This window comes from Quercus suber, unplaced genomic scaffold, assembly GCF_002906115.3.
Source record: "Quercus suber isolate HL8 unplaced genomic scaffold, Cork oak 2.0 scaffold_78, whole genome shotgun sequence".
NCBI classification, from domain to species: Eukaryota; Viridiplantae; Streptophyta; class Magnoliopsida; order Fagales; family Fagaceae; genus Quercus; species Quercus suber.
Genome location: NW_027069543.1, coordinates 1,027,568 through 1,040,949, shown reverse-complemented (window position 1 = coordinate 1,040,949; position 13,382 = coordinate 1,027,568). Strand labels below are relative to the sequence as shown.

Sequence of the window (13,382 nt, the reverse complement as noted above, 5' to 3'; positions counted from 1 at the left end):
TTTTCTTATATAGTCTTCATCTTCCTATCTCCTTCTTCCATCTGTTGATCATCCATTCGCCTCCCTTCTGGCCATCCGTCCCATCAGAGGCCTTATCGGTACTCAAGTGGTTCACTCTGATCAACGTTGCCTGCTAAGGGGTTATATCCCCATTAATGCGGTCAGAGGGGTTAGGTGAATGCATTAAGTATGAATGTGACAGCTTGATCTGGGCTTGTCCCCTCCCAAAAATTATCCTTAGAATGCCGAGGACGAAGAGGTTCTCGGCGTGGGTCAAAAAAGAGGTTTTGTCTAACTTAGCCTTGGCTGGTCAGTCCTCCTCGGCGTTGGCCTTGGGCCTCTATGCGATGGGCTGTGGCTGTCAGGCCCACGGGCCCCACATTAACTATTAATAACCCCAAATAAGAATAAACACATTCTTGATCTCTTTCGTATATTGATTAAAGCACCATTGGAAATTGTCTTATAATTAAGGATTTCTAAGGCTTATTTATTTTTTATTTTTTATTTTTATAATGAACGTTTGAATCAATTTTTATTTATTAGTGACACATTACTTTGTATGACGTATGTAGTATTCTTATTCCTAACATCACTCCAATAAATTAGTCATATTAAAAAGTAAAATAAAAAAATTTAAATAAAAAACCATAATATAATATTGATGGTTCATAAACTACATATTATTGAAGTAATATGTAAATATAAAATAAAATAAAATAAAAATTTATTATTGAAGTGAATAAGTGATATGTAAAATTTTAAATATATAAAAAAAATATATGTTTATTTTAAATTATTCGGTTAGGCCTAAAATTGCAATCTTTCAAACTGGTTTGACAAAAAATGAGATTATTCCCAACCGGGTTGGCAGGTAAATCCAAAACCGGCCCATTGGTAGAAACCATGGAAAGCCCAAGAAAGAAAGCGTAGTGCGGTAGCTTTTCTTTTTCAAAGCGCAGAGAGAGAAAGAGAGAGAGAGAGAAATCAGAAATGGCAATGGAGGAGAGGGGAAAAGGAAGTGAGAGATGGAGCGGAGCCATAACCAATCCGACAGAGATGGCTTCGAATCTGGAATCACTCCAGAAGCTACTGCTCAAGAAAGCTGTCTTTGTTGACGAAGAGACCTTTGCCAAAGCCTCCCTCAGTTCCGAACAAGCCCGAACCATCAAGGTTCTTCACTCTTTGTTTGACTTCCATTTTTTTTTTTAATTCAATTTCATCTTATTCTTCAATTTTTTTACATATTCTGATCTGGGTTTTTCATTTCTTGCTTGCTTTTGTTTGATTTATAGCGTTTTCAATAGATTTACCATCCATAATTGAACGAAGTGTAGTTGATTTTTATATTGGAATTCACTAATATAATTCTTCTTCATATATATATATATATCCAACAAAATCGAGTTTTAAACAGAACTCGAATTCTAGCCTTAACCCGGTGTTCATTAGTTTGAAAATTGTGTTTATTGTTTTTTGAAACACGTGTGGGTGAAAAAGTGTGTTGAAATGCGTGAAATGCTGTTTAAACAAAAATGTTTTATGATGGACCTAGGATTTGTGTAATTAAAAAAAATAACGTGGTCCTCGAAATTAGTAAAATTGGATATCTTTTTATAGTATTCGAGCTTAGTACAGTCAAGTATTTTGCATTTTTTTTTTCCTTTTTTTACTTTTTGTTTCGATTGGAATAGCTTAAATAGTTAAACTTAGTGGTTTGACATTAGTCACAGTAGCAATGCCACATTATGCTCAGAGTGTTCCCAAGAACACCCTGACTTGAGAAAAAATTTATATATAATAATTAAATTTTTTTTTATTTGTTTGCCCTTAAAAAAAAAAAAATAGGAACACCCTCAATCAAAGAAAGGAACACTCTCAAATTAAATATATATATATATATATATATATATATATATATATATTTGTTCTACTTTCAAGAAAAAAAAAAGCCCAAAAAAAAATTTTAACTAAAATCTAAATATATATATATATATATTTGTATTAGAGCAAAACAGCGGACGGCAAGCCCAACATCAAGCCCACGGCAAGTCCAACAGATTACAAAGGAAGCAACCCACAAATTCTCAAAAAAAAAAAAAAAAAAACAACCCAATACAGAGCAAATCACTAAATCAAAAACCTCAAATCAGTAAATTAGTACATTAGAAACCACTAAAGCTAAAGCAAACTTAAAAATAGAGCAACAGAGCAACGGCTCCCCTTAAAAGTTAGATGAGATCGATCCAGTCGCAGTCCAGACTTCAGAGCACATCGTCGCCTCTCATCGAAGATTGATCCAGTCGCAGTCCAGAGCACATCGTCACCTCTCGTCGAAGATCGATCCAGTAGCAGTCCAAAGTACATCGTCGCTCATGGGAGATCGCTCGCACATCGTCGCACATCTCTCGTAGATCGCTCGATGGTCACTGCCTCAGCCTCAGCCTTCACTCTTCAGGCCTTCCTACTCGGCTACTCCGGTACTCCCTCAAGATATTTCCCTCTTTTTCCCTCTCTCTCTCTCTCTCTCTCTCTCTCTCTCTGTGAAATCTGAAATGAAATGAATGAGTCTCTGTCTCTCTCTTTATTCTTAAAGAGTAACTTTATCTGAACTGTGATTCGATGAAGCAATGAAGCTTTAACTTTATTAATATTTTGCCTGTTTTTTTACTTTTTGAATTTGATTTTATCCTATGATTTATCCGTTGGTTGGTGTTGCTGTTGGTGTGTTGGTAAGATATTGTCTTTCAGTGTAATGTTATTGTGATTTGTGATTGTGAAATTTTCTTATTGGCAGCTGGCTCTTGTGATTGGAGGCATCTTGTAGGCTTGTTGAGTGGAGTGAGGTTGGATGGGCTGATGGGCACATGGGGCTGGGTAATTGGGTAAAGCAGTGTAATGTGCACATGATTGGCTCTTTTAGTGTAATGTGCACATGTGATGTGTGCTAGTGTAATTAATAAGCAATAATTTAATTAACTAATAATTAATTGGGAAAAACAACTAATGAACAATAATTAATAATTTAATTAACCAATACATTATAAAAAACAAACAAATTAAATTATATTAGGCTAAACAACAATTAATAATTTTATAATTAATGAAACAATAATTAATAATATAACAAACTATAGTTTATAAAAGACAAACAAATAAATGAAACAACTAAATAACAATAATTAATAATTTTATTAATATTTCAAATGAACTTATAGTTTATTATACAGGTACCTTTATTCATTTCTTTTCTTTTCATTTTTTTTTTTTTTTTCCTTTTGAGGTTTTTTAGTGTACAGAATGCAAATTTGTTTTTGTTTTAAGAACTTTTTTTTTTTTAAGCACAAACTTCATATCGACCAAATCTTGAATTTTGGCCGGTATTTACTGAAACGTCCCAAAACACTCAAAATAGACTGAAATGACCCTAAATTTTTTCAAAGTGGAATAGGAACACCCTGAACAAAATTCCTAGAGTCGCCACTGATTAGCCAACAAACCATTAAATGGCTTGCATGCCCATATCAGGAAGATGCATGATATTCAAGAAGTTTCATGTGTGAAAAAATGCAAGAGCTTGCATTAAAAGTTCTTCATGAATTGTCAAAAAAGATGACCAGGAACAAGACCTAATTGTTAAATATTTTCAAAACAGTGCTAATTTGTCATAAATTTTGCTAAAATATGATATTTCACTATTTTCACCTAGTAGAGGCAGCATTCTAAACACCCTAAAAAAAAATGATTATTATCTTTTTTTTGAAGAGAAGCTCATTATCTTACTGATGGTCTGGTAAGATCAGATAATATTTTCAATAACAAGACATTTAAGAAAACGCCATTAGCTCATTATCTTTTTGCCGACCAATACCAGGAAATGATAACATTGTTTTGAATATTGATTGTTTCAACCAAGACGAAAAACGATTGGCACAGCGGCTAGTGCCGCTAATAATTTGTTCAAACCCGTCAGATCTTACCTCAACATATATGAAATCTTCAGGCAATTATTGAGTCAACAATGTTTAATACTCCTCCCTCCAATAAATGTGAGACTCATTTTCATATGTGGATTTCTATTTCTATGATTCCATGGTTAAGGCTTACGAAAAAGTATTTTGTGTCGTATATATTAAATTTTGATACTTCTAACATAGTATTATTTGATATCAAATAGTTTTTTCTAAGGCATAGAGATTTAAAGCATGGACGTATCTATTAGAAATAGTTAGAGGTGTGAACTAATTAAACTACAAAATTATTATTAGAATGTCTCTATTTTCATCACCCTACTATTTCTCAAACTCTATACCAGCAATAGTAGGAATAGCTTTCATGCCCAAATTTGAGAAGGAAAAAACAAAATTAAAAACGGTACCCTGGTTATGTAACATATTATAAATCCGGTTTAAAATACTAATATTACTATTTTTATGTGTGTTCTAATAAGTATTACTATTTACTAAAAACAAAATGAAATGTTTATCCCATATTGATTGTGTGTGTCTAGTGTTCGCTGTCTATAACCCTAGTTTACAACTGCAAATGTTAAAACCTTTTGTAGTTGAACTCTGATTATGTAATTTATTATAAATTTGGTTCAAAACACTAATATTATTATTTTCGTATATGTTTTAATAAGTATTACTGTTTACTAAAAAAAAATGGTAGTCATTTGGATAATTTTTTTTAATTGAGTCATAATCATGTTACAACTCATCTAACTTTACTTTAAAAAAATGGTAGTCATTTGGATAATTTTTTTTAATTGGGTCATAATCATGTTACAACTCATCTAACTTTAACTAATATTACATATGTAATAAATTTTTATTAAATTAATATTTTGATTGCCTGTATTGGATTGCATGTTATCTACTTTATTAACACATATGACAAAATTTGTGTTAATTGTATAATATATATATTTATATTAAAGTCGAAACACAATTAGAATTCACTATAAATTCTAATTGTTATCTAATTTTGCGTCGCTTGTCCAAATCATGATTCAAAACTTTTTTAAAATAACAAATACCTTAAGAATATTGGTATTTAATATACTTCAATCCTACTAACATATTACTATTATTGGAACCCATCACATTTAATATATTATAATCATTTATTTATTGGTCATGTTAATGGATACTTTTATAGAAATTGTTAATAATCTATAATAGAAAAATTTTAACACCACTTTCATGAGAATTATAAAAAGTTGTCTACACCTATTATTTTATCATTCTCTTAATAAAATGTTACTAAAAATAGTTTCTAAACCAATACCCTAAAAACATTGATTAACATTTCCCTTTACTTGTTTACCTAACTATGTTATATAAAGAAATATGATTGGTCAACTAAATACAATGACATTTTCTGCTTCAAAATGTATAGTGCGCCAACCATCATCAATGACGTTTTTCATATATATATATATGTATATATTTTCAAACCACCAATGAGGCAATGACTTATTTGTGTTAATTGTATAATATATAGTTATATTAAAGTCGAAACACAATTAGAATTCACTATAAATTCTAATTGTTATCTAATTTTGCACCGCTTGTCCAGAATCTCTAGATAATGATTCAAAACTTTTTTAAAATAACAAATACCTTAAGAATATTGGTATTTAATATACTCCAATCCTACTAACATATTACTATTATTGGAACCCATCACATTTAATATATTATAATCATTTATTTATGGGTCATGTTAATGGATACTTTTATGGAAATTGTTAATAAACTATAATAGAAAAATTTTAACATCACTTTTATGAGAAATATAAAAAGTTGTCTACACCTATTATTTTATCATTCTCTTAATAAAATGTTAGTAAAAATAGTTTCTAAATCAATACCTTAAAAACATTGATTAACATTTCTCTTTATTTGTTTACCTAGCCATGTTATATAAAGAAATATGATTGGTCAACTAAATACAATGGCATTTTCCGCTTCAAAAAGTGTAGTGCCAACCATCATCAATGACGTTTTCATATATATATATATATATATATATTTCAAACCACCAATGAGGCAATGACTTATGTGGCACAATAACATGAACATTTAGTTTTAATTAAAAAAAACACACTTATACAGAATAAAACATTAAGAATGTGTGTACTACAAATAGAACATCTGTTCACAAATTTCAGAGGAAAAAAATATCGAAACACAAACACGTAGAGATATAGAGGCAATGGCTGCTAGTGTTGGAAAGGAAGTGAGCAACAAGCAGCTGATATTGAGGGACTATGTCACTGGTTCTCCCAAAGAATCAGACATGTACGTGAAAACTAGTACTATCAAATTGGAGATCCCAAATGGATCAAAAGCAGTTCTGTTGAAGAACCTATACTTATCATGCGATCCCGTTATGCGGATTCGCATGAATAGAGCTGAAGATTCGATCTTCGCTTCCTATACCCCTGGCTCGGTAAGTCTCTATTTTCATGTACACATATACATAATACACAACAATTTTTACAACAGTTAAATTAGTAAATTTTTATTCGTTCTTACTTGGGCCTATCACAATTTGACTCATCAACAATTGTGAATTATTTTTTGTAAAATGTTTTGTGACTCTCTAGATTATATATATTTTGATAATTTTGTAATAGGATGTAGATATGACTATTAATGCAAATTGATTGGTTATAAGTTTTGAGTTTTGAGCTAGCGATTGTGAATTGGTGCAAACATGTAGGCATTATCTGGGTATGGAGTGGCTAAGGTTTTGGATTCCAGGCATCCAGACTACAAAGAAGGTGACTTTGTTTGGGGACCAGCTGAATGGGAAGAGTACAGCCTAGTTGAGGAACCTAACCTTACCAAAATTCACCATACAGATGTACCACTTTCCTATTACACTGGAATTCTTGGTCAGTTATTTGGTTTGGTTGTCATTAATTTTGCCTCTCGCTATATATATTTAACTTATCCAATCAACTATGGCTATAAAATCTTCCACAATATTTCATAATTTGGTGAGATGACAAATTGTTATTTTGGTAGTTTTTATAATTGTGATTGCTCCTTTTTCTTTAGTGAGTGGTTTTCACTTTTCAAATCATCATATGTGCTTGTACTTTTACTGTCACTTGTACTCTCATCGGGAGGATACATTTTGAATTAAAGATTCTAATTATCAAGATTTCTATTAAATATTATAAATATAAGATATATCTAAACCATATATACATCCTTAAAAATAAGAAATAAAATCTTATCCATATTATATTTTTCTTTTTCTTTGATCTGAAGATAATATAATTTTTTTTCATATAATATAAAAACAATTGACAAATTAGATTCGTGCTGAATTTTTTTTTGGGTTCCCCTCCATATTTTGAATGTGTTCATATATAGGTTATCCTGGTATAACAGCATATGCTGGTTTCTACGAAATTTGTTCTCCTAAGAAAGGAGAATATGTCTTCGTTTCATCTGCTTCCGGCGCAGTTGGTCAGCTCGTTGGACAATTCGCAAAGTTGACGGGTTGCTATGTGGTTGGAAGTGCAGGAAGTCAACAAAAGGTCTACTAAGTCTCTCTCTCACTTTTTTCTTTTTCTTTTTTTTTAAGATCTAGTAACTTATTATATTATATAGATAACATATAATAAACTTTGCAATCTCATGTTTCAATTATTTATATTTTTCTATGTTTCTTTTGTGTTTTTAGAAATTAAACATCTCATCCTTTTTGTTTTGTTTTGTTTTTATTTTTTATAACAATATTGGCATATATTATTTTAGTGATTAATAAATTTTAAAATCCTAATTCCTAAAAAAAAAAAAAAAAAAAAGGTAATATCAGGATAATTCCTTTAGTTATATTGTTCATGGAAATTAGTACTGATCGATTGCTTTCCCTTTGACCACCGTATGCTTTAAAATTGTTCATGGCATACACGTGTAATAAATAACAAGTGCTGTCAAGGTATTAGAATTTTATTATAAGAACATTATAAATTGATATATTAGTTTATAAATTCAAAGCAAACTATAATTGAAAATTGACGTGACAGTGACAATTTAACTACTAATGTATCACCATTTTAATTTGTCCACTTTTTTTTTGGTAATAATTGTTTTTTGAAACCATTTACACTAGTCATCAAGTATTGAAACTTGTAATACTTTTATCATTTTTCATTTATATATTGAACTAAGATTATGAGAATTTAGAACTTTTTGAATTTCTGACTATTTATCGACTTTGTGTAGTCGCCATCTAATTTTTCATATCTAATTCTCTCTTTGAGAGCAAGTGGTACGAAATACGTTGCCATGTCTCTACTGATGTTCTGGAAATAGTGTACATATGAAATAATTACTTTCCTTTTTTGTTTCTTGGTAAAGGAGAGATGGTGCTAATTGCATATATAACCTCCGTTAAATGAATACTTATTTGTTGTCTTTAATCAGGTTGATTTATTGAAAAACAAGTTTGGGTTCGATGAGGCTTTCAATTATAAAGAGGAGCATGATTTGAATGCAGCTTTAAAAAGGTCAGTATTTGCTACTGTGTGTTACATGTGTGGTACCAATCCATAATGTCACCATTGGCTTTTAAAGCTCACCTTTTTCTACATGATATATATATATATATATATATATATATATATTTATTTATATATATATATATATAGAGAGAGAGAGAGAGAGAGGGAGAGTTTTAACTTATGGTACTCATTCCTGATGATAACTCTTTTATCATTAGACCAAGACACCAATCAATTTTTGATATAAGCGAGGATTAAACCCCAAATTTTTTATTTAACCATAAGAGACTTTACCAGTTAAGCGAACTGAAACCCACATTAAACTATATAAATAATAGTTGTTTGGTATAAAACGATACAATACTAAAGAAAATTTATTTAAATTAAGTTATTTTTCACAACTTATGTAATCTTAACTTTTTTATTTATTAATGCAATACACATTACTATTGGTTTCTCTTTTGGCATGGCAGGTATTTCCCGAATGGTATTGACATTTACTTTGAGAACGTTGGAGGAAAAATGCTTGATGCAGTTCTTCTAAACATGAGAGACCACGGGCGCATAGCCGGATGTGGAATGACCTCAACCTACAATCTTGATGAGCCTGAAGGGATTAAAAATTTGATGTTTATCATATACAAGCGAATTCGTATGGAAGGATTTTCAGCTATTGAATACTATCACCTCTATCCCAAGTTCTTAGACCACATATTGCCATACATTAGAGAATCAAAGATAGTTTATGTGGAAGACATAGCTGAAGGCCTTGAGAATGGGGCAGCAGCTCTCCTAGGACTCTTTAGTGGTCGCAATGTTGGTAAACAAGTACTCGCAATCGCTTGTGAATAAGAGTACACTACAAAAAATGCAGCTATAGACCCTACAGGGGGCTATTGTCACGAAGTAAAAGCCGCATTTGTAAACGTGGCTATAGCCTATAGCTGTGTTTTTAGAGTCTATAGCTGAGTTTTTAAAACGTGGCTAAAGTCCAAGTTTTTTGTAGTGGCACGTTTGGTACTATAAATGAATTGGAATAAAATTCTACACCTATGTTTGACAATTGGTTCAGTTTGTATCCCAATTTCATATATATACTTTTAGAGAAGATTAATAAATGAAATGTTATTTTTTAATAATTTTTATTTTTATTTTTATAATTATTATATGCAAAGAGGGGTTTGTATTTATTGCGATATATTAATTCTTAATATTATTTAACATATATTAAGGAATAGTTATTGCTATTCTCTTGGAGAGATATAACTATTCATTGGTTTAATAGCATTCACACTAGCCCAAGGGAGTTTTATTAAATTGAAACTCTACCTTTTCTATTTTAACTAACTTATTATTCAAATGCAAGACTTTTTTTTTAATTTCTTTAATATATATATATATATAATATTTTTTTTTTCTCTCTTCAAACATAAATAAATATACATTTTAGTCTACTCCACCTTACCTTTCACAACAACAACACATTCTTCCTCGCAATAACACCTTTAACTTGGGCTAATTGGAAAGTGGAAACCATGAAAATGTTCTAATTTAATTGTTTACAAGTTTCTTTTAAAGGAAAATATTTTTTACAAAATAAACTAGCTAATTTTAATTAAAAAAAAAAAAAAAAACAAACAAAACAGAAAAGATAATAGAAAGACAAAGATGACTTGACATGCAAACCAAATTCATGCTCCAAGTCAGGCGTTGTTCCTAGCCATCTTCTTTGACAATTCATGAAGAACATTTAATACAAACTCTTACATTTCTTCACACATGAAACTTCTTGAATATCATGCATCTTCCTGACATAGGCATGCAAGCGATTTAATGGTTTGTTGGCTAATTTCAAGCCACTAAGTTTGACTATTCAAGCCATTCCAACAGAGAAAAGAAGTAGGAAAAAAAAAAAAAAAAAAAAGGTACTCGACTGTATTAAGCTCGAGTACTATAAAGAGATACTCGATTTCACTAATATCAAGTACCACATTATTTTTTTAATTACACAAATTCTAGGTCAACGGTGCCACGTTGGCTACTCGCTAGAAACTCGAGTTCACTGAACTTGAGTACTATTTAGAACTCGATTTTGTGGAACTCGAGTACTAAAAAAGTGATAGATTGCTAAATATTTCCAAAACAGTGCTAGTTTGCCACAAATTTTGCCAAAACGTGGTATGTGGCTATTTTCACCTCTATATCTATCTATGTATTTTCAATAAATATTTTATTTTATACAGTAACATAGTTCATGGGTTATTAGTTAATGGGAGATTGTAAAACGAGTACAAAGTTTAGTTATAAGATTAGTTGTGTCTAAGGTTACAACTTTCTTTAAAAAAAAATTAATATTACTACGTATTAATTTTTGAAGAGAGTGAGAAACTAGTTCAAGTGCAATTCTGAACTAAGTCCAAGTTTAAGGCCGAATAGCCTAGAATAACAAATAGACTTTATTTAAACAACAATTGAGGATAATGACCTCCTCAGGCAAGTTTGAGGATCAGTTTCTTGTATATAAATATAGTTCAAGTTTTACACCAAGCCATTCATTATTTTCTTTCCTATTCTGTTGGTCCTAAAAATGTTCATTCCCTTTTCTAGGGGGTTCCCTTCCTTTTATATCCCTTTTCCATGCATCCCAACCCTCCACTTGTATGCCTCAGGACTTTTCTCAAGATACTTATTCCATCAAGACTCTACTGAAGGTGGTAAAAAGGTCTGCTAGCTGTGAAGTTATTGTTCAGGGGTCATTTCCACATTAATACACTTTTAATACATTATACATGTAAGGTAAGAATTTGTTCCACCCCACATCTAATTGTGTACCTACCGCGGTGCCAGGCGCGATGCGGTTTTTGCCTTCGTCCCCGAGTGCATGCAAGCAATGAGGGTTTTATAGTCTCAGCCCCAAGCCTGGAGTCCCACATCGGATAGAAAAGCGTCCTACTAACGCTTTATATGCTTCTGGAGCTTGCGTTAGTGTACCACTACTCACGAATTTGTTCCACCCACATCTAATTGTGTACCTACCGCGGTGCCAGGCGCGATGCGGTTTTTGCCTTCGTCCCCGAGTGCAGGCAAGCAAGGAGGGTTTCATAGTCTCAGCCCCAAGCCTAGAGTCCCACATCGGATAGAAGGGCGCCCCACTAATGCTTTATATGCTTCTGGAGCTTGCGTTAGTGTACCACTACTCACATGGAACAAATTCTTACCTTACAATACACATGTCAAATTCTGTGTCAATCGGATATTATTTACTATATGATCTATAAGCTTCTAATTTATGCATAATTTTAAACTACAAAAACTTGCAATTTAAATAATTTATTGACGAAATAGCTATTGATTATTAATTTTCTAAAAATTTTGCAAGTATGGAGGATATAGAAAGAAAATGTAATCCAATGATGGATTTGTCAAAATTCATTTCCAATAAAAAAAATATAAAGTAAGTTTTTTTTTTTTTTTTTTTTTTTTTTTTTTTTTTTTTTTTTAAGGAACATATTTTGAGTAAGGTTATAACCTTAGATCCTTAGATTACAATCAATTTGTAACTAAACTTTGTCTATAAAAATATTCAGGATGACTCAATAAAAAATAATAGAAAGTTGCTCACTCAATTGTTATAAAAATATCAAGTAGTTTCTCAAAAAAAAAAAATTATGATATATTTCTTTTTGATAAAAAAAAATATTGTAAAAATTAGGCCTTTTTTTTCTCTAGCTAAGTACTTTCATCTATATTGAATCATTGATGACCAGAGTTTTTACTTAGATGAATGACTTAGATCACACCACCCTGAATAGAGAGAAGTCTAGTATACATGCCTTGCTATTTTCAATAATCCAATAGCTAAAATGCAGAGGATTTAAATCTTTTTTTTTTTTTTTTTTGAGAATACTAAATATTTTTAACACATAATATGAGGAGAGAGAGAAGGTCTTAAGAGAATTTAAATCTTTAATATTTCACTTAGGGATACCAAAAACTAAGTTGAGCTAAAAGATTCTTAACTATATGTCTTTTTTTATTTTTATAAGTTTATAAATGTAAATAAATGTAACACATAATATTATAATTTCACATGCCATGTCGATTTTTATTTTATTTTATGATGTTCACATTTAAAATGTGAAATGAGTGATGTATATTAATGGTGATAATAAGGATATGAGAATCAATAGCCTAAATTAACAGTTGCCTAAAAATCTATTTAGACATTCTTTTCATGACTTATTACGGTGTCAAGTTGTGATTGGTAAATAAAAATCAGTAATTACGTACTTACTTTTGCATTATTCATTATACATATGATTTATTAAATTAATAAACATGATAAGTATAAGTCTTATTTTAAATTTTAAAATAACAAAGCATTTTTTTTTAGTTGATAAACCCTAATTCTTTTTTTGTAATGAAATAAATAAATACTTCAAATAAATTGATTAAGAATTTGCATTAAACTCTCTCAAATGAGTACCTTCTATTATTTTCAATAGAAATTTGACGCTAGCCATGACCATCCCCCTTGGTGCAGTCGGAGTGGCCCAAACCTTGCACAAGTCCAACTCAATGAGATCTCGTATTGAGATGATTGGTCCAACTCAAGTCCACACCATTGGCAGCCAGCACCTTATTAGAGATATCCTGACCCAAATGCTAATTTAGATGTGACAATTCCATAAATACAAATCTGGATATTGGCCGTCAATCTCATTTAGCACCTTATTGAAATTCTAACAAGTTAGGAATCCTTTTATAATACCTCCTAGAAGAAAAAGAAATGTGAGAAAAATTATTAAAAAAAATTTTGAGAAAAACTTCTCAAACCCCAGCAAACTTCTTTCTT

At 30.7% G+C, this 13,382-nt stretch overlaps 1 protein-coding gene across 1 annotated transcript; it reads left to right on the top strand.

Annotated features, from left to right (window-relative positions):
* The first annotated feature begins 6,176 nt into the window (after positions 1-6,176).
* Positions 6,177-9,637, top strand: LOC112007535 (2-alkenal reductase (NADP(+)-dependent)). Its single transcript, XM_024039889.2, has 5 exons — positions 6,177-6,456; positions 6,730-6,904; positions 7,392-7,558; positions 8,451-8,533; positions 9,001-9,637. Exons 1-5 carry the CDS (start codon positions 6,220-6,222, stop codon positions 9,377-9,379), a joined length of 1,041 nt encoding a protein of 346 aa, XP_023895657.2. The 5' UTR covers positions 6,177-6,219; the 3' UTR covers positions 9,380-9,637.
* The last annotated feature ends 3,745 nt before the right edge of the window (positions 9,638-13,382 follow it).

Bases quoted from the DNA above. Each gene is read 5' to 3' on its own strand.
- LOC112007535 (XM_024039889.2), top strand. From the start codon at position 6,220: ATGGCTGCTAGTGTTGGAAAGGAAGTGAGCAACAAGCAGCTGATATTG. The intron at 6,905-7,391 runs GTCAGTTATTTG...GTTCATATATAG, and splicing joins CTATTACACTGGAATTCTTG to GTTATCCTGGTATAACAGCA. The intron at 7,559-8,450 runs GTCTACTAAGTC...GTCTTTAATCAG, and splicing joins GTGCAGGAAGTCAACAAAAG to GTTGATTTATTGAAAAACAA.